At 46.6% G+C, this 26,141-nt stretch overlaps 1 protein-coding gene across 1 annotated transcript in view; it reads right to left on the bottom strand.

Annotated features, from left to right (window-relative positions):
• Nucleotides 1-380: 380 nt before the first annotated feature.
• Nucleotides 381-26,141, bottom strand: part of LOC111813324 (nuclear factor NF-kappa-B p105 subunit-like) — a 53,551-nt gene continuing 27,790 nt past the window's right edge. Inside the window, exons 4-6 of the mRNA XM_023703892.1 lie at nt 23,296-23,336; nt 19,737-19,835; nt 381-404 (exon numbers count right to left, since the gene is read on the bottom strand). Of these exons, the coding sequence (XP_023559660.1) occupies nt 381-404; nt 19,737-19,835; nt 23,296-23,336 (164 nt within the window). The remainder of the gene's footprint in view (nt 405-19,736; nt 19,836-23,295; nt 23,337-26,141) is intronic.

The following is a 26,141-nucleotide window of genomic DNA, read 5'->3' as shown; positions in this document are numbered from 1 at the left end:
CACTGACTCAAACTGTGCTTTCCCGCCAGAGGCCCTGAGTGGCGACCCATATCGGAACTGCAGAACCAGGCCAGAGGGCACAGACAGCCAGGGCCTGTGCATGACGGGAGGGTGGCTGTCACCCACAGAGGGTGCACAACTTCCGCCTCCTGTCACACTCTGACCTAGGTTGCCTCCGGGGCTTTGATTTTCAGTTTTATGCCATCAGATACAAACTCAGAACAGGAAACACATAATTGCCAGTTATGAAAGTCACTAGGGACTTTACCTCAACAGCTGCCACACCTCGCTGTCAAAGCCCGAATCCATCCCGTCAGACCATGAAGGCCTCAGGAGTGGACGGCACGCACACGTGCACAAACCTTGGGAAATGTTCACGTTCAAGCCGGGTAGTCTTCAGGGGCCTGGGCACATTTTCAAGCAGAACGTGAAGGTGTCCAGGCACCTTGCTTTGTTGCATTCTCATTCTCCTACTGCATGTGTCCCCACATTACTTGGAGTGAAGCATAATCTGTGTTGAACGGAGTCAGATCTTCAGGAGGAGCCCTCACTGGCCAGCTCCACCGCAGGCTCCAAGCCAGCGCCCATCTCTGGGCTGTCTCCCTTCTGCCCAGAAGCCCTGTTCAAGTCTGGTCAGGCCAAGTCTTGCCTCTGTCCTGCTCAAATTTTTCCAAAAGTAAAAGGCAATAAAGCTTAGTAATTACTGCCAGGTGCTTATTATCCTCTTCTGTGTACACTTGATTAAAAAGTTCCATGGTGGACAGTGACACGGAAACGACCCTGCTAGAATCAGAACGGAGGGGCTGGTGACGCAGCTTGGGGAAGGGCACTCACTAGCGGGTGTGAAGGGCTGCACGCGACCCTCAGCGCTGGAAAGCAGTAGCAAGAACACACCAAGGCAGAGACACTGACCCTCAGTGCCTGTCTACCCTCAAAGCCCAGGTGGATACCAAGCTCAGAAGACCCGGTCACCTGATCCTGTCAGTGCCATTCTGCACCTGCTCAGGTGAGTGAGCTCTGTGCTCTGGACAGCTCCCACAGTGCGGTGCTCTTGCCTGCCTGGGACACAGCCCCAGGATACCTGTGCCAGGGTTACCAGTCACCCAGCCCCCTGCCTGGAGCTTCCACTGCCCTGGCCTACCTTCCCTGCTCCTCGGCTGTTCTCTACGTGTTACCTTGAATTACTGCACATTTCCTGATGAGCTCTGCCTGCTGATTTCTTCCCCATTAGAACATAGCTATTCTCCAGTGCCTGCAATAATGCTTACTGTACTGTGGGCATTCTATGATTAATTCTTTAATGAGTATGTAATTAAATAATCCAGACATGAATAAAATGTTAATTAGTGAAGGCAACTTACTAAAATACAGAGTTGTGTGAGATGAGAGCAAATGAAGCTGACTAAATTCTTCCTTTTGCTATTTTGTCTCTGAAAAGAAGGCTAGGTCCCACTCCTCCCCCTCCATGGCTATCAGTCTAGAATGTGACCTCTGCCACTGGGGATGAATGCCACTCAAAGGGGAGGTGTGTCTAGTTGTAGACCCCAGGCTGATTCCAACCTGGAAAGACCGAAAACTCAGGAGCTGTGGGAGGAGGAGGAGGGAAGGGGACCATTACGCCTGGACCATAAGGGACACTCCGTCCTCCCACACTATTGCTCCCCACTCTTCCTCCTGCACTAAGAGTCTCAGCGCTGCTTTGCTCAGTACTTCTGTCTCTTCTTCGAAGTCCTTGGGGACTAAGGGCCCATAGTTCTGATCCCCCCAAATTTACTGCCTGTCACTCTGCTGACAGGAGCAGCTGCCAAGGGGATGGTCATGAGGGGTGCAGGACTACGACCTCAACATCTCAAAGTAAGGGAGCACATGGGCTCTGGAGCTGTACTGGTTTGGCCCTTAGTGGGTCTTCCATTCCCAGTAGGAACCTCCTGGGTGACTCACTTAATCTTCCCGATTGATTCTTCATTATAAAACATGAACACAGTACACACTAAGTCCTACAGGTATCGAGAGAGACAAGGGATTCATCCATTTGCATGCCTTCTCATGCTTCCTTCATGCTCTGTACAAGAAGGTGGAGGCCACCACTGTGTCCCTTTAGTCTCTTCTGCTCTCACTGAGGTGCAAGTTCCCCTCCCTCTTCAGAGAATTGCAACTCTGTTCCCCTTTCCAGGAATAACCACTTTGTCTTCACCATCAACCCTTGTTCCAGACCTCTGTGAATTACCCCTTGGGGGGGCTCTTTCCTTCTTTTACAGATAGCTGTCTTTTCTTCCCTATTCTAAAAACAATAACCTCCCTGATGACAACTCTAAAGGTTACCATTTATTGAAACCCATGAGCCACGCACTACTGGGGAAAAAAGAACCAAGATTTCTTCCAGTCTCTGTCATCCAGGGAGAAGATCCTTAATACCCACTCAGGTCTTCCTGGACCTCACTCTCTTTCTTCCTCCCAAGCACGCAAGGAAATCTCGAATCACCAAGGTGAGCTATCAACTTCTTCTGGTGCCTTCACAAGGTAGCTAAATCCCCTCTGCTTAAACTTTGAAAAGCACCCAAAGGTCACACTTGACTTCATGTTTTTAAGCTCAGCAGTCACTTCTCATTTCCACTCCACACTGTGTCACGGGTGGGTGACTGTCGCCCCCAACCCTCTGCCCTGCGCCATGCTGCTCGGGCCACAGCTCTGTCCTCTTTCCCCTCCAGAGAGCAGGTCTCGGGCCATCTCTAGTGTCCACCATCCTTCCCCTATACACCCAGGTCCACTCTGGATTAGCTTGCCACACCACATGACTCTTGCTGAATGGCCATCTCACATGCTCGTCACCTTTAGCACTTCTGACCTCTCTAGCCTTCCTTTCTGTCCCACATCTTACACCTCAGGGCGCCCAGCTGGCCCTTCTTGGGTCATCACACCCACCCTCCTCACCTTTCTGTCTTCAGTTGGCCCCTTTCTGCGTGTGCTCTGAGCTTAGCTACCCACTGAGATCACTGCAGTCCTCTCCTGCGCGTCAGGCTTCCCTTCACAGCCTCTGCCCAGATCTCGTTGCTGGAGCCCCAGGCTGGTCACAAGACGCTGCTCCCAGAGGAAGATGCCCAGTGCCCACCTGTTTCCCTGCAAGGATCAGCCCAAATTCCTGAGTGATCTGTACCTCACATCTTCCCAGCCCTGCCACTTCCTGTCCCTGTCCATGCTCTTGGCCCCTGCATGTGCCATTCAACCTCAGAGATTTCTAGTTTCTAGCCTCTGCTGCTGTTTTTCTGCTCAGTATCATCAAGGACAAAGCCATTAACACTGTGTCTCTGGCCTGGGTACAGACCCAATGTGTGCTGAACGAGGAATTGAGCATTTGCTAAGAGAATAATGATGGGTAAACCTTGGCTCTGGTGGACAGATGCCTTTAAGGAAGGAGAGGGTGGAAGAGGGTGCACAGCCCTGCTGCTCCAATAGGAGCGGATGCCAACAGCAGGCCACCAAGCTGTCCCAGCAAAGGACCCTGAGGATTCCTGTCATAATCAGGTTTCTTCACTGATCTGGCTCTGCAGGAGTCCCATGGAGTTTCTTAAATATTTCGGCCTCAGTGATAACAGGAAGTCAATGACCTTGAACGACAGTCAGAACACCTCGCCTCAGACTGCAGCTGCTATTAGAGGAATCATTTCTAAGGCCCTTGTCCTGCCTGAGGCCTTTCCACGGGGAAAGTACTTTTGCTTGCAGGGAGACTGTCTTCCAAGACACTGGAAAATATCTACAGTGTGAAATGAATAAAATTTTGGGGGATATTACTGTTGTTTTGTGATAGAGTCTTCCTATTTAGTCCAGGCAGGTCCTGAGCTCACTGTGTAGCCCAGTCTGGCCTTGAATTCCAGGCAGGGCAATCTTCCTGCTTTAGCTTCCTAAGTGCTGGGATCACAGGTATGCACCTCATGCCTGGCAGAAGTTAAGAAACTATCCAAAGTCGTATTTTCAAGTATGATTCCAGCTTTGGGGAGAACAATAGGAATGTTTAGGGAGAGTCTAAATAAATTGGGTTTAATTTAAAACCCTTGAAAGTCTCAAATTTTGAGACTGTTCAAAACCTCCTATTTTGGTACAGTGGGAGGACATTTTCTTTCTTTCTTTTTTTTTAAACAGGGACTTTATTAATTTATTTATTTTTGCAGAACCGGGGATTGAACTCAGGCCTTTGTGCTTGCCAGGCAAGCGCTTATACTACTGAGCTATCTCTCTGGCCCGACATTTTCCTTCTGACATAATACATCTGTGTCAGGCGTCTCTTGTCTTGAGTGTGGCATACCTAGCTTACCTTTCTCAAAATACTTTAACTTCTTTTTTTGTTTGCTTAGAGACCGGGCCTGCAGTCTACAGTTTCAAATGAGAGCTTCTGGGCTAATTTTAAGTGTTTGTGTAGGTGATGGTCAGAGTGCCTGTCACCAGGCAGCTGTGACCCTGCCCAAGTTCCCCAACCTCTGGGAGCCTTGTGAGCTTCCTGGGTGGAATCACTGTATGACTTCAAACACGCTCTCAGCTCTTAGTCTGTTATTCCTGCCCACACGCATCAGACACACGGGACAATGCCCAAGGACTGCTGCTTCAAACTACAAAAAGCAAGCAACAACGGCAACACAAAGAAAGAAAGAAAGAAGGAAGGAAAGAAAAGAAGAAAGAAGAAAAAGTGAAAAAGAGTGAGAGAAAGCAAGAAAGAAAGAAGAAAAAAAAGAAATTGACAAAACATCTGTGTAGGAAGGAACCTTACAGGTAAACTTCATTACAAATTGATGGACATTTTAAATGCACTTTACCACAATTACAAATTGAGAAAACATACAACCAACACTTAAATTACCTGTTCCAATGGGACTTCTGATAGCATGGAAAACCAAAATTTAGAGACAAAGAAAAACCTTTATGTTAGGAAAAGATTGCCACTATTGTCATTAAAGCTGGGGGTAAATATCTGAAGTGCTTACTCTCAGAGACTCCAGCAGGCCTACGTGGGTGGGCAAGTCCTCCCAAACCTAATCTGAGATAATTAAAAATATCTTTGACACTGTGATCCCCAAATGGATTCGGGATTAAATACCACTGATTTCTTAGAAGTGTATCATCGCCCTCACGATAGATTTTTCTCCCTTAGAAAATCCATTCTGTTGCTGTCACAGAAGCCACAGCTTACAGAAGCAGTCAGGCTTCACTCACTGACTGGCAGCGGGGAGTCAGGCCACCTGGGCAGGGACTACGGCTGTCCCTGGCCTCAGGATGAGAGTGCACCAGGCACAGAGCCCTGGGCTCTGCTGGCATCACTTCCTGTGGAAAGCCCCTGCTATACCAGAATTACTACTGAGTAGAGCTGGGAAATTTTCTGTCTGATTTCTTCTTGCTGCTTTGGTCACCTCCCACCCCCAGACATGAATACAGTGAGAGAGAAGACACAAGCTACGTGTCAGACTGAGGTTAACCAGAGCCCTGTGCGTCTGCATGCGAGGACGAGGGCAGGTGGGGAAACCCCAGCGTCCCGCTGTTTCTAGGGCAACACCAGCATCTGAGCACTCTAAACCAGCTCAGAAAGCCCTCAGCCTAGCTGGAGAGACCAGTCATGCACTTCCAGCCTCGGGTAATATGGCCTGCAGGCTGCTGTTGCTTTCTATGATTTTTGAATTTGTTAGAAAATTGTGACTGTCCTTTCGTCTCCTCGTGTTGATTAGCCCTTGTTATAAGGTCAGGTCCTGATTTGTTGAGGAAAAATCTTTTCTGATGGCACACACACACACAAAAAAAAAAAAAAAAAAAAAAAAAAAAAAAAAAAAAAAAAAAAAAAAAAAAAAAGGAAGGAAGGAAGGTAGGGGCTTGCTAAGTACAAAGGGTCTTCCCAGAGCTAGTGTCAAGCCTTGTGCTCTGTCACCCTGTCCTGTCCCAGGCAGCCAGTTCCACAGTTCCACACACACCTTACTTCGCTCCTCAACAACAGGCCAGCCTGGGCATGTCCTTCTCTTGACAGCCATTCTTGTCTGCGAGGACACAAAGGACACTCCTCCTGCTGAGGGGCCACTCCGCAATGGAACACAGCAAAGTCTTTCACAGTCCTGCTCTAAGCTCACAGAAGCTGGTTTCCCTGCTGTCCATCTCAGGCCTTGCAGGGCACACGACTCCTGCTGTGAGAGAAAGACCACCACCTCCTCGATCTTACACACTGGGCCTCTGTTAGCGCAGCCCAGGGGGCTTCCTGGCTTGGCAGCCCCAGAGCTTGCTTGGCTCAGGTCTAACTGGAACGTCTGCCTTTGTGCAGTGGCTGCTAAATCCTCTCTCTCCCACCCGGTCCTGAGGTGATTTGTTCTCTGGAGGCATGTATTTCTTCAACATTACTGCTGAAGGACCTGGCACCTTGCCCCAGCTTTTGAAGAGTTATGTGAGTTTAAGTGAGTTGTTATCTATCACTTGATGTCACTCAGGAATTCGATAAGAGGCTTAAAGGGCTCCATGTAGGCCGGAGCACAGGTATTTAGACTGGGGAAAGATCTCTGTGGCTCGTCCTGGAACAGCCCTCTGGTTAATGCCAGTTAACCCCTGTCATCCTGAAATAGGGTCTCAGGTGCCTCCCAGAACTCAAGGCTCCTTGCAGGAGGCAGTGTGTGGACACCTGGGGCCAGTGCCAGCCATGGGTACATCTTCTTGCTGCAGTCCTCTGCCCCCCCCACACATATACACGCTGAGGGCACACTGTCTCATAGGCATACACACACACAGAGGCACCCTGCTGTCCCTCAGTGACCCCAGGAAATTCCTAACACCATCTGGTAGGCATCTGCTTCTTGTGGTTCCATGTGGCCTTGGGACAGGGCAGGGACAGTACCACATGTATCTGCAGAGCCCAAGTCACACCTGGCAGGGACAGGATGAAGGGTGTCTCTGTTATTTTTCTCTCGTTGCTGAGACAAAATACTTGACATCCAAAATTAAGGAAGGAAAGGTTTGTTTAGCTCACAGTTAGTGGAGGTTTCAGTCCATAATCAGCTGTCTCCAAGACAGAGTGCGACATGGTAGAAGGTAGCCTTTCATGGCGGTGGAAAACAGCATAGGCAGCAAGAGCAGAAAGGGAGGAGCAGTGGCAGAGAGCAAGCCTCCCCTCCCTTATACTGCAAACAGGCTAACCGCCCCAAGGCGGATGTAGCACTCACATCCATAGTTCCAGCACTGGATCATGAATTAATCACAAACTCCAGAAGCCTGCCCCATCACTGCATGAGGCATCTAGACACAAACCATAACAAAGGGACTGAGGAAGCATGAGAGGAGGAGACCCACGTCTGCACCTCGGGCTCCCCTGTCCAGGTTGCAGAGTGAGCTTTAAATCACGGCTCCATTGATCCAGACGGTATTTACAATTGCATTTTAAAAAGCAGTGAAACAGCTTGACTTTCTCATTATTTCTAAAAGGTCTAATTTCACACAAATGAAAGACTTTGTGAGACTGGCAAAGGTTACTATCAACAAATAAAATTAAATCAAGAGGGATGGGAGAACTTTTAAAATGTAGTAATGAACAAAACAGTAGCCTAACTCTTGCCCCCAGGGGCATGCAGGAAAAATCTGACTCAAGGAGACACTGTCCTGACTGAGCGCATGGAAGATGCCTGTGGCCAGGCAACCACAGAGAAACTTCCAACTCTGCTAAGTTTGTAGCAAGAGATGTTGATGGTAGAGATTTTGAGATGATCCTGTTTGTCTCCAAACTAAGCATCTGAGTGTATTTCAGGACAGGGAAGATAAATCACTGGACAGAGGGCCTAGCTTCTGGAAGAGAGGAGACAAAGGCAGAGGACGCCAGAGGCCAGTGTGAGCCCTGTGGGTTATACCAGAATTAGAGGTTTGGATGAAAAGTCTGTCCTCAAGCCCTTCTGTAAATCGACTTTCCACTGAGAGATGGGCAAGTCCAGCCTGACATGTCAACTGTGAGCTAGGGTATCCCATGGCTTCAGAAATAAGAATGTGGTGAAATCTGGCTGCGGCTGTGCCACCGGGATGTGGGAGCAAGTGCGAGAGATGCCCGCCGGCCATGACCAAGCTGTCCGAGCATCATGAATAATGATGAAAGGTCCGTGGCTTCTTTTATCTGAGGTGTCTGGGACTGGATGCATTTCAGAGTCCCTAGACTTTGGAATATTAGCGTTAGACAAGGCCTCCTGGCCCTCGCCTATCCAAGAAGCTTAAATCTGAAATGCTCTGAAATCTGAAATCTGTGACACTCAAGACATTTCAGCTTTTGCAATATTGTAGACTTTGGATTTTTAGGTTAGGGATGCTCAATTTATAATTTTAAAAAATCTTGTTGAAAAAGAGAGTAGTAACAGCCATTGTTAATCAGCTATTCCTGTTTTGAAAATCTATAACATATGTATTGCTGTAAACTACCCTGTTTCTTTTTTTCTATTCATTATTGCTTCTGCTTTTACTCTTCAAAATAAAATAAAAAGGTAAATAAAATTTAAAAAGGTAAAGACAAGAAAATAGAAAAAGTTAGGGTTTCTTGAAAGCAAGCGCTGGTAATTATTTTTCCAATCTTGCATAACTGTTTCTGTTAATCTGAGCAACAGATCTGATGATAAAAATAATATAACAACCATTGTTAATTAGCTAGTCTCATTTTGAACATTTGTAATATAGGTACTCCTATACGTTGTCCTATTTCTGTCTTTTTCTACTATTTGTTTTGCTTTTGTTTTTACTCTTCAAAATAAAAGAAAAAAATAAAAAGGAGAGCAATGAAAACTATCTTTTTTAAAAGAAAGAAAAATGCCAACAATTATAAGAAATGACAGAAGTAGAAAATCACCAATGCATCACCAATTAGTAATTGATCAGAAAAGAATTTAAGTCTGCGGTAGGCACTGGAGAAGGGCACTGGGAGTGGGGTACGCTGGGGAGTGGCAGGAAGGGACAAGTTCTGCAGGCACAGGTGACAGTGACCTGAAGGTCACATGGGGCTTGAGAGGTGCTCAGGCAAGGGTGACATCAAGAGTTTCTGAGAGAGGTAAGCTTCGAAGAAGAGCTGACAGGGGGTGAAGACTGGGCCTCTGCTTGGGATTATTCAGTGCCCAAGAGTCCATGTCCACCACAGAGCAAGCCTGCAGCTGGGTGTCACAGTGGGAGTCTGGGCTGGAGAAAAGAATCCAGGACATAAATATGCACACATACATGTGCAGAGAGATGCCACACGCATGTGTGTGTCCACATGTACAGCCCCCCCCACACACATACACACACACAGAGCCAGGAGAGGGAGGGCATGTTTCTGGTCAAATTGCTCATCCAGTCTGTCTTACACTAACACGTGGGGTAGGACCATGTGTACCCAGTACACAGTGAGGGGTGGGGGACAGCACGCTTCCTGACATTACTAATTAGGCATTTCTAACTATGGGAAGCAATGACTGAGCACCCAAGTCCAGCTCAGGTCAGCAGGTATTCCCCATGCCTCTCCTGTAGGGGGTATAATGAAGAGTAAGACCCTGAAGTCCAGGGAAGAGGAGATGGCACCCTGTGAGGTCAGTGTGACAGAGATCTGCAAGGCAGGTCTGAGAGGATGCCACAGGTCATCCTGTTTCAAGAGAGAATGGGGCCACGCAGAGTAAATGCCTGCAGTGCTGGGACAGTCAGCAGAGAGCGGCAGCTCAGGCAAGTGAAGAGAAGGGAAAGGCAGACACATGGTGGAAGACAACTCATACCCAAGGTCAAGCATGACAAAGACGTGGCTTTAAGGGCATACGTGGTATCAAGTGATGGCACAGGGTAGGCTTCCAAGTGTGCTCTGGATGGGGGCAGGAAAGGAGTGGGCACAGAGGCTGGAAGAACCCACACAACCACGCAGTGACGATTGTCATGCAGTCCGTGGGGAATGCACAAACCCTGCAGCTCAGTGCTTGCCATGGGCTAGCACTGTCCCTTACAGCCCTGGCCCACTTCACTTCCCAGCAGCACTGTGAGGCTGATGCTGTGTGATCGAGTTTTACAGAGGGACAGAGAAGTTAACCAATTCACTCAAGATCGCACAGCTAGTTAGGGCAAGATCTAGATTGGAACCACTATTCCCACTATGGGGGAGCCCACTATTCCCAGGGTGGGTCTGCTGTTAACCATGTGGCGATGTCCCTGCCCTTGAGGTCTATGGGTGCAAAAGGATGTGCAAAAGTCATTAAGTGAAAGGAGCAAGGGAGGGGTGTAGGTGAACAGAACCTGTGTGTGCAAATATGTGTGCTTCAGGGTTTATGTCCATATGCACCTGAATGCGTAAGTCCACTGGCAGACACACACACACACACACACACACACACACACACACACACACACCCTAACCTTGTAAATCCAAGCGTACTTGGAAAAGCCAAACCCTGAAATTGTTCTTATACTTCTCTCCGGGAAGACAGGGGTCTCAGGCAGAGAGGAAACCTACTTTTCACTAAATGTCTTTGCGTTATTTGAATTTATGTTAAATGCGGTTGACACTTGTAAATAAATTTTACAAACTAGTTTTTAGTATTTTTTTTTAAGTGCCCCATTGGGAATGGCACCTGCAGCTTTGTGCACTGATTGCTTGCTCACTACACAAAGAGCTGCTGGCCCCCTTCACATTCTTGCTGGTACTCCAGAGGCTGGAGAGAGAGTAGTGAGCAACACAGACAAAAATCCCTCCCATGGCACCAACGATGCTATCACAGGCATTGTTCATTACAAATGTAATTGTCCCAAACCAGTGAGCATCCACTGGGATCAGGTACCAGGGACCTGGCTAGGTGGTATTATGTAATTTATTTCATTTATACTTGTCTGGTGATTGTAAGGTAGATACTTTTATTTTCATTTTGAAAACAAGAAAAAGAACATTGGAAGAGGTGAAGCAACTTGCTGAAGCTCACTGCATCCCATTCCCAGCCTTGCAATGAGACCTAGCGGTTGCTCTCAGCCCCGCCTCCTGCCCTGAGGCCCTGGAAGTGAGCACTTGATGCAGTCACTAGAACCCACAGTCTTGGTGGCCATATTTTGTGACACAGGATCATAGCGTCTCATCACAAGCAAGCTGTCCTCTTCTCTTGATCTGACTATTGCTCATGGCTAACACACAGCGTGTGACCTGCAGCCTCTGCAAAATCTTGCAACGTATGTTGGAAATGGCTTGAGCAGCTTCCTAGAGATGAGAGGTAAATTTTCAGATATTGTGCAAGCCAGTTGATTCCACATTCAGAGCTTGGACTTGACAATGCCAGCGAAATTGGTTGATCCTACAGATCAGGGTGTTTTTTGGTGTGTATGTACAGATCTCTGACATTTCATAACATATCCCTCATTGGTTAGTGAGAAAATACATAGATATTTCTCTTTCTTCAGGTATTCAAAACACTGGCAACACTGCAAACCTCTTCAAGTTGAAGGGTTCTCTACTACTTCCTAAATACACAAAGATGATTCACAGGGGAATCCCACAGACTCAGAGGCATTATGGGGCTGATGAGGGACTGCCCCACACCCTCAGAACTACTGGTCTATCTCAGTGCCATTACACACTTGGAGTGGGTTGGACAGAGCCTCCCCAACTCATGCCCACTCGGAAGGATGCTCAGAACTCAATCTGACTTGGATACAAACTCTTTGTGGATGGAATTACTCAAGGCGAGATCATCCTGGGTTAGGAAGGGCCCTAATGACACTGTCTGGAGTCTTTCTAAGAGAAAGGGCAGGGAGGTACAGATACAGAGATAGAGGGAGGACAGCTATGTGAGGAGAGACAGGAACTGAGTGTCTCCACCAAGCGCCTGAAGTTGGCTGATTTGTGGACTTGTGGAACTACACAAAAGTTTCACCAGTGTATTTCTAGCAAAGCCTTACTAAATGACTGTGGGTACCATGTCCTTCCTTCTACCTGGGGTGGGTAGGTGGGAGACAGAGATTGGACGTGATGCCAAAAACTTACTTTCAGAAGTAACATAGGCTGGTGTAGGAAAGCTCTGGGAGGGAGAAAGGAATTTATGAAAGTCCTGCCTGGTTCCGTAACTATGTCCTCACACTGGTCTGCACACGTATCTTATCAGTGGCACGGGGCTGCCTAGGAAACCACGACAGTGTTGTTTAAAGCCAAATAACGGTTCTAGAGGGTTAGCATACACAGTCTAGCCATGCAGATGGTAGGTGCTCCCTCTGGAGACTTAGGGAGGACCCCTCTCCACTCTGCCTAGCTCCTTGTGGTTGTACTCTCTGCCTTCTGGTACCTGGGGACCTTCACTATTTCTCCTAAGTGCCACTGTATCAAAGACAAAAGGGGGGGGCACAGTTTTGATCCAGGTGCTGTGTTTTTGTTCTGGGGGTTTGGCAGTGGCAGGATTATCTACTGTATCACAAGGCTGGGAGATGGAACCAAATCAATGCCTGGACTCTGTTTTAGAAGAGACTCATGCACAGCACAGTTCAGGACCCGCAAGGCACCGGCTCCCACAAATCTCACAAGGAAAGCAGTACAGAGCTCTACACTTTTACCACCTCTTATCTTCCACTAAAATGGGCTGGAGCTGGTGCTGCTCATTGAGTCTGCCTCGCATAGCCCTTCAGCCTAGGGTCCTGCTGCTCAAGGTGCACCCCCCATCTAGCTTAATTCATAGGCAAATAATGCTGAAGTGCCTCTCCTTCGATTCAGCTGAGGCTTCATAAAAAGACTAGGATAAGTAATTTGGAGGTCTGTTTCCTATTTAGTATTAGGTTATAAGAAGTTTTCCGTAGCAGAGTCCTCATAATTGCATGGGTTTTTTAAATGGCAAAGTGTCCTATTCCATGGCTGCGGCAGGGTTTCTGTACCAGATCATCTGCTGTTATGTTCTGTCCTTATATGATAGGAGGAGTTCTTAAAACTGCCACAGCATTCTGTTTATCTTTTTTTGTTGTTTAGGTACTGGGAACCGAAGTCAGGACCTTGTGCTTGCCAGGCAGGCGCCTGTGCCACTGGGCTGCATCCCTGGCCCTCTACCATAAAATTCTGGATGACTCAGCTGATGTGTGTAACCTGGCCTGTGGAGAGCACCCAGGTGTCCCTGTGGTTAGAATATTTTTGGATGATTCTTATGCACACCCATGATTCAGAACCACAGATTTAAAGAGCAACAAGTAGAGACAGGTCTTCTCTACCAGGACAATTAATTATGTTCCATGATGGATACGACGGGGTTCTTACATCACACCACAGCCAGGCCAGCATAGAGGGCTCTGTCCTCTAGGGCTATGGGATTCAGGGAGAGGCATTTCTTCCCTTCTAAAATGGGGGTTATTGCGATGTTTAACTCTAGCCCCAACCACAACCCAGAGCATGCTAGCACACTGTGATAATCACTATCCTGGGGAGACAGGGACCTAGAGGAATGCCATCAGCAGCCCACTCTGGGGGACTAGGCAGGGAAGGCAGTGAGCTAGGAGCCTCTGGGGTGGGTGGTGCACAGAGGCAGGACCTGCAGGTCCATGGGGTCCCGCATTCCCTTTTCCTGATTGAGGAGAGTGACTGGGGTGTGACAGGATGTGGCACCACAGAGCCTGGAGACCATGAGACAGCTGGGGTCTGCTCACATTGAGCAAGGACACCAGGGCAGCACAGTGTCAGGGAAGTGCAGGGAAGGAAAACGGAATGGCCGAGCCACCAGGCTGCCAGGCCACCAAGCTGGTACTGACACAAACAACTGAGGACTCATAAATTTGAGAAGGCTGTTGTCCTCCTTGCTGTGTCTGAGGGTAAATTCCATGTCAGTGACTGGGCTATCCATTTCCTTAGCTGAACAGCTTCTGAGTTTGCTTTTGAAGGCGATTTTACGAACACTCGACAAGGTAACATTCTGTTCTAGAAGCCCAATGCAAAAATTTAAAAGGAAAATTATGCAGAAGTCCCGCTCAGTTTTCCATGGGGGATGGGGTGGGGGCTGGCAGGTTGCCCAGAGCGGAGCTGACATTGAACCTGGCCTGCTAATGAGGGGTCCTTTCCCTCCAGCCCCACTCAACCAGGATAGGGGGAGGCAGCCAGGCCTCCTCTGGCCACCGGCACTAAGTCTCCACTCTCTTCTTGACACATCTTGAGCAACCTCAAATATTCCAACTCACATAAAATGGATTAAAAAATCCTGGGAAAATACACATGGAAAATTTTAAAACTGCAAAAAGAAAAAGGGGGAAAATTTAAGATACCAGAGACCAGTTTTTTAATTAGCTACTGTCAGAAAGCTACAGTGCTGTGTGCCCTGCAGTACACACTCCTAACCATGCTGAGAATCTGATCAAGTCCCACACAGTCTCCTAGAAAAACACACACCAAGCCCGGCCTCAGGAATCCAAAGCCGTGACAAGGGCTGAAGTCCGCACATTCGACGCCCTGCCCCACACAGCAGCTGTTCCATGTGTTCCAGGGCCCCAGCTGAATCCTCTTAGGGCCACACTGCCCAGGAAACTCCTGACAGGTGGCAGGGGAGTCTAATTAACTAAAGTGTCATCTAATGAAACACTGATGCCTGGTGGATTGATTATCGGGGATCTTTTCCCCAGGCTGTCAGAAGCTGAGTCAGACTACATTATTCAAAATCAGTACCCAGCTGCAGCCTCTGCACAGGAAACCTGCACTAGACAAGTGTGTACAGGCACAGCCAGTAATGCAGGGACGTGCGTGACAGCCACAGGAGCCACCACAGAGCCACTGAGCCCCACAGACCTGGACAGAGACTTAACATTCAGAATTCTTGCACGAGAGGCACCAGGAGACTTCTCTCTACCGGCTTTTGGGGGCGGTGGCACGCATTTCATAGGAGCCTTCATTGTCAGCACTCTCGATAGCTTTCAGAAAACACTCCTTAAGAACAGTTCCACTTGTGTCAGTTTGGTTTCAATCCCTTGCTTTTGATATTTACAAAAAACAAGAAAATAACAGCACTAACAGAAAGCTCTTGGCATTTTGGAAACAAAGTGGCCGCTGCTGGTTGTGTGCACAGAGGGGGCAGAAGGTGTCCAGCAGCCACCATGGAGGGAGGGACCCGGAGAAGAGGGACCGCTCCTTGCAACCCGAGTGGGCCGGGTTTGGGTCTCCTCACCTTCATAAAGAGGAGCGCAGGGAGATTAGAAATCTTGCTTGGCTGTCGGGAAGAGGAGGCAGGAGCCTTCCTTGGCACTCCCTGCTGAGTCACCAACAGGCAGGGACATGCTGGCCTGGAGTTCTGCGCTTCTGCCAGCGCCCCAGAAGGCAGAGCCCAGCTGACTCCAGGGGTAACGTCTTAGGCTGGCGTGGTGGGCCACTAACCCTTTAGCAACAGGAAACTTTCCTTCAAATAGGGCAACACAGAAGTTGGCCTGCAACGCAACCCTCCCTCTAATGTCCCCTGAGAATTATTTCTGCTTCATGCGGCAGCACAAACCCTGCACTGTGTAAAAACACATTTTGATTTACATAGTCAAGAGGAATCCATAGGGTCAAAGTGAGGCCAGGTTAATTTTTAACAACCCCTCATGGATCCTGAAAAGGAGCCACGATATATAATCAGTGTTGAGTTGAAGCTGGTATGGTTTCGAGAATCCCAGTATTCATGAATGTGTACTCATGCAGTATGAGCATAAAAACAACTCCAAGAAAGAGTGCTCAGACAGCAGTCTCCTATAGAAGCCGAGTCTGTGGTGCGGTGTGGGGGTGTGCTTTAGCTGCAACCACGTGAAGTGGGAACCATTCACATCTCTTCAACTTACACTAGGGTCCGTTTATAAACTTTCCACACATGCAATCTCTTATAATTTTAAAGACTTTAACAGAAAAGGAATGCACAGCAAGACACCAGAAAACCAAGTGATCTGGATTCGTTCCTCTTGGCTCAGCTCTGTGAGAGACACACAGAGCTGTACCCTTAGGGACAGCAGCCTGGGTTCCAAAAGCAACCTCCGACTGGTGAGAGGCTGGCAACAGGGCTCCGTGCAAGGGCACTCCCAGCAGGAGATGCAAGAGCCAGGTTGGCTTTCAGTGACTTACATAGAGCTGGTGGGAATCCTCAAGGGACAGAATGTCTGCAAGTCCCATGAAGTGTGCCTCAGCATTCACCCCCACCAGCTCCCGTCCTTCAGACGACTCATGCCCAACTGCCACCTGTGTGACCACGCAGCTGCACAGGGACCACTGGGCCTCTGGTGCCAGCTCCTAGCAGTCCACAGAGCTTCCACATCAGGGATGCAGTTGTCGTATGAGGGAGAATGCCTAAGATACATGACGTTTCCTCTTTTCTATCTTTATTCTTAATGTCCACATAAACTGAAAAGAGATTCTAGGAGAAATTATTCAGACACTATGATCATCATCTTGAAAATAAAGACCTGCTAACACTAATCAAAAAAAGCTCATGTTTATCCAGTAATACATGAATATAAACAATTCCATTCAATCTATGTGATCCTACTTTGGAAAAGGATCAACAGGATAAGGTGAGACTGATTCAGCGTTGTGCCTACACTACTGGTTAAGTGAGGATGATCCCTGTCAAGGGATGTCTGGAGATACTTTAATCCATTGCTAAATATCCCACCATGTACCCAGCGGCCCCCACAATGAAGAGTCCTGGCCCACAACAACCACAGTGTGAGCTTCAGAGACCCCAACCCAGGCCCCATGGCCACTCTCTCCAGCTCCCTGAGATCGCCACAAGGACAAAAGCTGGTGCAGGTACAGAGATTCTCCTCGCAGGAAATATGCCGAGAACATCCCTTTTCGATGTCCAAGTGTTGGAGGGAAAGGATTTAAAATCCTGTGATTTGTCACCCATGGGAGTCTTTTATCAAAAGACTGTTATAAGATCCTGGAGGAAAAACTCCAGAATAAAACCCTTCACAATGCCTCTTTGCTTCCCTCCCTCTCACCTCTCATAACGCTACAAAAAAGTACTTCCATTAATTGGTAGAAACAACAGAGCCACGTAAACGCTCAGTGCACAACATCAGCCAGGGAACAGGGCTGCTTCTCGAGGTCAAGTTGGGAAACTCTAAGTTCTTCCTTATCTTTTAACCGAGTGGCATTTTAATAAATATACACTTAACTAGAAAATCAAAATGCTGAGATGATGGCAGTCTGTCTGAGGCCAAACAATGTACATTCATATTTGGTCTTGCTTTATTATTAGAGCTTTAGAATTTCCCACTAAGTATGACATGCATGGATATACATATGATTCGACAAGAACACCTGATAGCCAATAAATTGTTTCACTTCTAAATCATTTTGGGCCATGATATGTTTTTGGAGGAGGTGGAATGAAGATGGAGCTTCAATGAATGAAAAGTGTTAGTGAATACATTTATGACGTTGTGTATTCTTAAGCATCATACACGTGCTTGGACACAGAACCCTATAGCAATCGAGTTTCTATTTGTTTCTTCTCAGAGCTGAGGATGGAAGCCAGGGCCTCCAGCTCACCAGCCCAGCACTGCCCTGAGCTGCACCCCAGCCCCTGCCTGGTCAATTCCTAAGTAATTAGAGTCAGTGTTAGAGCTGAAGAGACACAACTTTCAATGAGCCTTCTCGCAAGTGTACATAAGTATTCCCACAGCAATGGATCTGATGCCCAGACCATCTGCTCTATCCTGAGCCGCCCTGTCTTCCAGAATTCTCTGTGCCTTATTGCTGCCATGGCCATATCCTATCCCTGGTCCCCTGTCCCCAGTGGCACCTCACTGCACCCACTCTATAGAGAGGGTCCTGAATGCCAGGGTGCTGAGGACAAAAAGCTACAGTCCCATGGGAAAGGCCAGTTAATTTCCTGTCTGAGCTTCAGTTTCCCTACAGGCATGGCACCTCTGACCTTTGTGAAGAGATGTGTCTTAAAATGTTACAAATTTTTAAAAGAGATAATATGTGCAGAGTATGTGGCAAATCAATGGCTTTCTGTGAGCACTAATTCTCTTCCTTGTTGGTGTTTCTGATTCCTAATTTAGGGTCTAAAGGGTTGAAATCCTTGACCTTGTCTCAATGGTTAATTTTAGATGTCCACTTGGCTGGATTAAGGGATACCCAGGGTGCTGGCAGAGCACCACTTCTAGGTGTGTCTGTGAGGACACGTCCACCAGTGGAGGCCTAGAAAGAGCAACAAAGCAGAAGAGGAGAAGGTCTCTGTTCCTGGATGGGGTCACTCCTCCTAGAAGAGGAGGTCCGAGCCCTGGGCTCTGCAGCCTTTGGTCCCTTGGACATACACTAGCAACCTCACTATGCTCACCCCTGGATTCTCAAGGCTTCAAGTCTTGGACTGAGAGTTATACCATTATCTTTTGGTTCCAAGGCTTCAGCGCTTAGGATGAACCATGCTACTAGTACCTCTGAGCACAGCCTGTTGTGGGACTTAGCCACTATATGCCAACCAGCTCCTGCCATCCACCCATTCATCCATCCATCCATCTATCCATCCATCCATCCATCCATCCATCCATCCATCCATCCATCCATCCATCCATCCATCCTTCCATCCACCCATTTAACCACCCACCCATCAATCCATGCACCAACCCATTCTATCCACCCATTCATCCACCCCACCTATCTATCAATCCACCATTCATCTATCCATTCATCCATCCATGGTTGTTTCTGTGGACTAAAAATATCACATTTACCTGTCTATCTTTAATGTGGAAAATGTCTTCATGATGCAACTATAGCTGAAAGCTTTAACTGAAAATATGGCTCACAGAACTAATACTAGGACTACATTTCACTCAAAGGTAAACAACAACAGTACAGTATTTTTTCTTTTGTTTTAAAACAAAGATAAGAATTAGAAAGGAATGGATCTAGAAGGAGTGCGAGGAAAGAGAAGAAGCAATGCAAGCCTAGAAAAACCAAAGAACCATTTCCGTCCATCACAGTTTTGCTGAGGGCCAGACCTGCTGAGCCACGGTCAGGAGCTCCGAGCATGCTCTGCATCAGGGTGGGCAGTGCTGATGGCTCTCTGGCCTCAGGTTTGGGTTACTGAATAAATAGAAATGTTTATAAACAACTACACTGTAACAGCAAACTGGCTTTCCTGCAAAACCATAACCAAACATGGAAGCAAAGCCTGACCTAACTTAAGAGAAAGCTATTCTTAGTCCAATCAGCAAACAATGAAGGGACCTGCGATGGCACAGGTGTACCCACAGTTTGGCCCAAGGACGCCCAGTGCGCCAGCATGCATCTGTGCACAACGAGGCTGGGGACTCTGAGGTCCCTGTAGAGTGTACAGAAGCGTCCTCCCCGAGCTTCCCAAGGGTTCAGGGAAGCTGCTGCTTAGCACCGCACCATCAGGACACGGAGGCTCAGAAGTGTGCACAGCCTGTCACACTGTCTGAATCTGAATTCATGATGTTGAACAACACATGATCTAGTCTACACACGCAGTCCCTGTCTCGCTCACTGATTTCTGGAGCTAAAACAAAGCATTTGCTTCAAAGCTAGAAGCTTGAGGGTTTATCACTGAGCATGATTGTGAAATAGTAAAAGTTTCTTAGCTAATTTAAAAAACATTTCTACTTGATGGAAATGTTAACAGTTTAAAACCTGTCCTTTCTACTGCTACGGCAGATTTCCACTTGAAAACTATAACAATCTTGCCAACACTTCTATTCAGGAGCAAAGGCAAATGGAATCATTTGAAGCTGCTCTGTGATTTGGCATCTAGGAAATTGAGTCTTGGGGGAGACCTCGTAGGAGGAGACCCCAAACTTACTTTGACCTGAGGGTAGGACTTCTTGTTCTTCTCACTGGATGCACCTGGAAGCCCACCGTGTGAGGGGCCTTCACACACATAACGGAAACGGAATCCTCTCTGAAAAAGTGAACACGGTGCCAGAAGCATGAAAAGGAGGCCTTAAATGAGAATGACAAAGAGACACAGAATTTCTAATGCTTTTGTGTGCTAGATGGAAACACAGGAATCTGCTGAAAAGGACCCTGGGAAGCAGAAGGGCTTTCTCAAGGTCACCAGGATGAGTGCATGACCAAGAACTTGTGGCTGGGAAGCCCAGTGGCGTCTGCAGGAAGTGGGCTGCTGCGGCAGCGACACCAACGCCAAGACTGTGGGGTCGGAGCCAGAGCTCCCTCATCTCAAGTTTCTGCCGTTTCCCTGCAGCAGGGAGCGTCATGCTTCCTCGACTGTGACTTAGAGGCACTCTTGTATCCCCGCTGATGATGACTGGTGGAGGTGGGCTGCAGAGGCGTCCTGTTAGCTCCAGCACACCCATGACATGCTGTGCATCGCCAGCTTCTCTCCACGCCATGGGGAAGGCTTTAATTTCATGATGATTGCAGCAAGGAACTAAAGCTTCTATCAACTGATGTGAATGCACAAAAGCTATATGCTCCCTTATACAGTCTGATCTTGGGAATTTTATAGCTGGGCTTCATCAGTGAAGAGGTTGTTGTACCTCTGTCATGTGTGTATAACTACAAGCAGACAGACCTAGCAATCCTGTTGTCTGACAGACAAGAAGACCACTGATACCATCTGGAAGGCCCAGTCTGCAAGGCTCGGTTCTAACTGCTTACGATCTATAAAGCGGGCTTACTTGTAATTCTTCAGCCTGGTATGCAAAGGATAAAGCAAAGGCCATTCTAAAAATGGACCTCACAGTCATAAGGAAGCTCCCCTGTTTTCACCTTCATGGGGATGTCACTCAGTGTGTGGCAAAGTCAGTAGTTTGGAACTGTGCAACTACCTGGCTGGGTGGTTTTAATTCATTCCGCTTCACCCTCTGGTGAAAAGAAGGGTGTGTTCATGTCCTTTAAGAAGTAGCCTGGCCTTTCACTTATTTTTATTATGGGGCAGCTATTACAGGAACAGTGCTAAGATGTTAGACCGTTAGCAGCTCCCACCCACCCCTTGCTGGGCAGGTCTCTACCGCACATGTGATGGAGGCCAGTGAACAGTAAGGTTTCGTTAGCTTAGGGCTCACCGCCCAAGGGGCAGTCTGCCCTCCTTCACTGGATGACAACTGGTAGAACTGTATGGTCTGTGAGTGGCCCAGGTCTCTAGATCTCATCTGAATCTCTGTGGAGGCTGGACCACTGTCCCTACTTTCTGAGGAAGGCTGATTTCCAAGAGATGACCCCACAGCATGTTTTGCTTGCTGAGGAGGGGCTGCAGGGCTCAGTCTGTGCCACAGACTGGACAGTTCCTGTCCTACTCCATCTGCAGTGTGTGCCCACTCACCACAGCAAGACCTCACATAGCTCTTAATTTTGGCTCTTCTGAAGTTCCCATGCCTGGTTATCAGGGGAGCCCTCAGAAATGAGGTATTAGGGGTGTTTCTTCTATTTTGCATCTCACAAAATTGAAATTAAAAAAAAAAGCCACGCCTTTTAAGCAATGGCTGGTGGCTTACTTTAAATAATGAAATGGAAATTCTAAAGGCATGAGAAAGCAACAGCACGTGCAGTAGCAACCAGAATTGGCTAACTACAGAGGTAGAGATTTACTTGACTACTAATCAATTCAAACACAGCTTCAGTTTTAAAACAGGATTAGCTAATTAGGGCTGAGCCATGTGCAGCAGAACTGGATATGCAGAGATCTGTAGACCATGCTGCGACTCATTCCCATCACAGCTCAGAAAATCTGGCCCAGGAAGGCCCCACAGATATCTTTACTGGTTTTTAAAAAATGACTAAAGTGATTCATTATCTTCAATAGCAAAATCCCTTGGAGGCACTTGGAAAAGTGCATACGTGTACACTTTTGTATGTTACTGAGAGTAGAACTAAAGAGATTCCACATGTGCATGACTTCACTGTATGCTTGGGGCTGCATGAGAGCATTTATAACTCTATGCATGCTAATTTTCAACCTGTACATGGAAATTTAGCATTCTGTTTTTCAGGAAGATAAGATGTCTTCAAATGCATGGTCTGGATGTGTTTTTGAGTCTGACTCTCTGAGATTCAAGGCTCGGCTAATCTCAGAGTGCTCCAGGAGAGTCACCAAGCCAAGTGGGAAGCTTGCTGCATCCAAGTAAAGTCTGCCTTCCGTATGGCCTCTGTCACTGAAGTCAGATGTCAAAGCAGCAGCAATTGGTAAATAAACACCTGATGCGCTCCTGTGACCTCTTGGGCACACACACATAATGAATTGGCTTGAGTCCTGGAAATCCACTCACCCTGCCAAGAAATCCCAAATACCAATCTTTCCTTAGGGCTGCTGGGCCCGTGGCAAGGAACTATATGTGAAAATCTCATTGTGGTGCTATGCTTATAAAAATGGCTATCTGAAAAAGTAATTTGGTGTGAATACAACTTTTAGTTGCTTAGTTTCATAAAACTACAAGCTAGGAAATTTTCCAGGAGGCCAGGTCACCCTGTAATTTTCAAGATGAAATTATTGGGAGAATGTGAGGCCTTGTGTGAGAAATCACTGCTGTTGAGCTGGAGGTGGAGGTAAACAGAGGCAGCGCTGCCTGCAGCCTACAAAGGGATTGACTCCCCGCAAGCAATCAGAGCAGCCTCTGAAGTCCCCCATCGGGGTCCTGTCCTCCGAGAGAGGCTATCATCTGATTCAGCTGATGAGGACCGCCTGGTCATCAGTGAGATGAGTGCTGGACAGCGCTTAGTGAGCGAAAGGTCCTATAGGCAGACAGCAAAGAGCAATTTCTTCCTTTCACAGTGCTGGAGGCCTCCATTTGCTGACATATCTTTCTGCACAGAGCTGGAACTTGGTTTAGAGAGGCCATTTCCACCCTGAGCTTAGAGGCAGAGCCTGATAAAATAAATTGCTCTGCTTTTGGCTCCAAGAGATTTGCCAGAAGGAAGAGACTTCTAACTGACACCAAGCAGCACTTTCGGTACGTTAGGTTACAAGTTCTATGGACAGAAGAGGCTGCACCTCCTATAGGAAGGAGGTTTGGGAAGGACTATGCACATGTGGCTGTGAGCTTTGAGTCAGCTTACTTCCTTATAGACAAAAGTGGGTAGAAATAATCCATGCCTTCCTGGGAAAGGTTGAGAGGTAAACCGGTGGAGAGATCAGAAACCCAAGGATCTATAGTTAACTGGGATTTCACAGAACTACACTGTGGTGCAAGAAAAATGATTAAGAGAAATAGAAAAAAAAAAAGAGAGAGAGAGAGAAATAGAAAGCGGACCAGCAAAGTTGTTATATAATTTGGCAGGTTGTTGATCTTCCAGATAACCTACTTCCTCTGTAAAATTTATTTAGTATTTTTCCATGCTTGAGGTCTTAACATTAGATGCAGAGATCCAACATTATTAGAGTCCCACCCCATTAATCTTCTTACCTGTTTAGGTTGCTCTAATATTTGAAGGTATGGACCATCTGCTAAAAACAAAAACAACAACAGAAACCAAGACACCGTGAGGCTTCTCCAATTTGGTATAAAATGCAAAGCAAGTCAAAGTTATGTTTTTAAATAGACGTTTCAAATAAATTCAACAGCTAAAATTTCACTGGTATGTAAGTCTCTTTCTGGTTTGAAATATCTCCTTTACCATTTACCATTCTTGGGACAATCTTTTGACAGTTTTAGAGGACCACAATAAATTCACGTTTGCTGACTGCCCCCACCTAACAGCAGGCTCATGATTGGCAAGGTCTTTCACCCCCCAAAAAACATTTTTTAAGCACCAAGAATACTGGCTAAAAGCAGCAAGCAGTTCCTGGGCATGGCGATGCTGTCTTTTGCCTCTACATGGTTAGGCACTGACTTGGGTCCCCACAGAGAGTGTGCTCAGTGTGACACTGCAAGAGAGGACATGCTCAGCACCGCGTGCCTGCTTCTGTCTTTGCTGCCTTTCTGTTCCTTGCCCTCACCTGATGCCCTAAGTCTGGGTACTACCTTCATGCCCTCACCCTGACTGGTGTGCTCCCCGCCACTCCAGAAAGGAGGAGCAGGGAGTCCAGTAGGAAATTATCTTTCATTTGTATGGAAGTCAGCCCTCAACATTTTAACTAATTTTAGAAAAACAGGTATAATTTTTTCTTTTTTCTCTTTCTTTCTTTCTTTCTTTCTTTCTTTCTTTCTTTCTTTCTTTCTTTCTTTCTTTTCTTTTTTTTTCTTTCAGTACCAGGGATTAAACTCAGGACCCTGTGCTTGCCAGGGAAGTGCTTATTCTACTGAGCCATCTTCCCAAGTCCTAACAGGTATAATTTTAAAATTTTAAAAAATGGCTAAAATTTAATTTTTGCTTAGGAAATAAAATAGCTTAAAACAGCCTAAATTTAAAATAGCTTAAGATAGAAATATTTTCACACCACTGATAATGTAACAAATGCAAAAAAGAATTTCTTCTGGGGGGTTGTGAAAGAACATATCAGAGGACAGCTTCTGAGAAGCCACGAGTGGGTATGATGCCATGTTCAACTTAAAGTCCGTCCGTCTTTCTTTTTTTTTCTTTTTCTTTTCTTTTTTTTTTTGTGGAACCGGGGATTGAACTCAGGACCTTGCACTTGCCAGGCAAGCACTTATTCTACTGAGCTATCTCCCCAGCTGCAAGTCCCTCCCTCTTTAACTCTGAAAAATTCAGCTTTTTTTTTTTCTATAGGACTTAATTTCCTTTAAAAATGTGAAATTCCACATGAAATGTATCTGTTTTTCTCCTTGAGAGCACACATTCAAAGTCAAATCAACTAGAAAATTAGATTCACTATTATCTTTGTTTTAAGGCCAATTTTGGTTGGGAGCCACATTTCTGCTCTATACGAGTGATATCCTACTACATACAGATATTTAAACTACAGACCTAACAGTTATATCCTAACCCACAGTTTTTCTTTTCTTTTCTTTTCTTTTCTTTTCTTTTCTTTTCTTTTCTTTTCTTTTCAGTACTGGGGATTGAACTTGAGACCTTGTGCTTGCCAGGCAGGTACTTACATCTCTGAGCTATATCCCCAGCCTAACCCACAGTTTTTAACAAGTAGTTGATATTACTAACGGTTCCCAATTTAAGAAACCTATGTGATTGAAAATATGCATAAGGAAATAGTAAGTTAATATTGGTCAATACAATTTCTCTTTTAAAATTTGAATAAATATCCCATACATCTTGGTTTATAAAATCTCAACTATACTACTGCAACAGAGAAGAAAGACATTTGCAGAAAAATGGGGAGTAGCAACAGGAAAATAAAATTTGTAGGTATAATTTTGAAAGCTTTCCTCATACAGCAGCATTAGTTCCACAACATGAAGCTCTAACCTTGGAATGTTGACTGATATGGCTCTTTTGATAATATTACTTTGATACACATTTATGTCAAGAAAAAGAATTATTTTTTAAAGAAGTCCGCCTCTAGATACTGCTCAGTATTCACAAGGCATGAAACTGATAATCTGCACATTTCCTGAGGGTGGAACTAAGTTCTTACATTGCCAATAAAGCATTAATACTCAGAAAAACGCTTTGAACCCCAGAGTTGAAAAGCTCACAGGAAACACTGACTATTGAGACACCTGCCCATGTACAGGAAGCTGACCCAGCGCTCAAGCTGGACAGCACATCACAAGACCTCAGACACCGTGGCCTAGATAATGCTTTGTGAAGGAAGGACAGGGCTCTTGTGATGCTCGTGCCCCTCGTGCAGTCATACGTCGGGCTTCTCAGAGACGGCTGAATCTAGGGTATGTGACTGATTCATGGTGCAGTGCTGGGATTAAGGGTGGGTGATTACTAAACCAGTCCACAGATTGGCTTGGCACCACCCTAATCCAGTAGCCTGGATCCAATACAAGCGACTGAAAGAGACCTGTCTCCCCTCTGTGGGCTCTGCTACCTTTTGCCCACCATTAACTGTCTCCTCTGCAGTGTCCTCTGCCGTCTACCCAGCCTTGTAGCCAGTCAGTTACTGACTGAAATCTCTATAAAAACCTTCCCCCTTTGATTCTAGGTTTGGGTGTTTTGTCTCAGCAAGGAGAGAAAAGTAACTAAGACAGCTCTCAAATACAGCATTTGCAAGTGAAGGTGAAAGTGTAGCAGATTTACTTTCTCTCCTCTCAGGAATTCCTAGAACTACTGAAGCTATACCTTAAAAAAAAAAAAAAAAAAAAAAAAAAAAAATCGGGGCCAGGGAGATGGCTCAGTGGAATAAGCGCTTCCCTGGCAAGCGCAAGGACCTGAGTTCAATCCC

This window comes from Octodon degus, unplaced genomic scaffold, assembly GCF_000260255.1.
Source record: "Octodon degus isolate 3935 unplaced genomic scaffold, OctDeg1.0 scaffold00183, whole genome shotgun sequence".
In the NCBI taxonomy this organism is placed as follows: domain Eukaryota; kingdom Metazoa; phylum Chordata; class Mammalia; order Rodentia; family Octodontidae; genus Octodon; species Octodon degus.
This window is presented reverse-complemented; position numbering and strand designations above follow the sequence as displayed.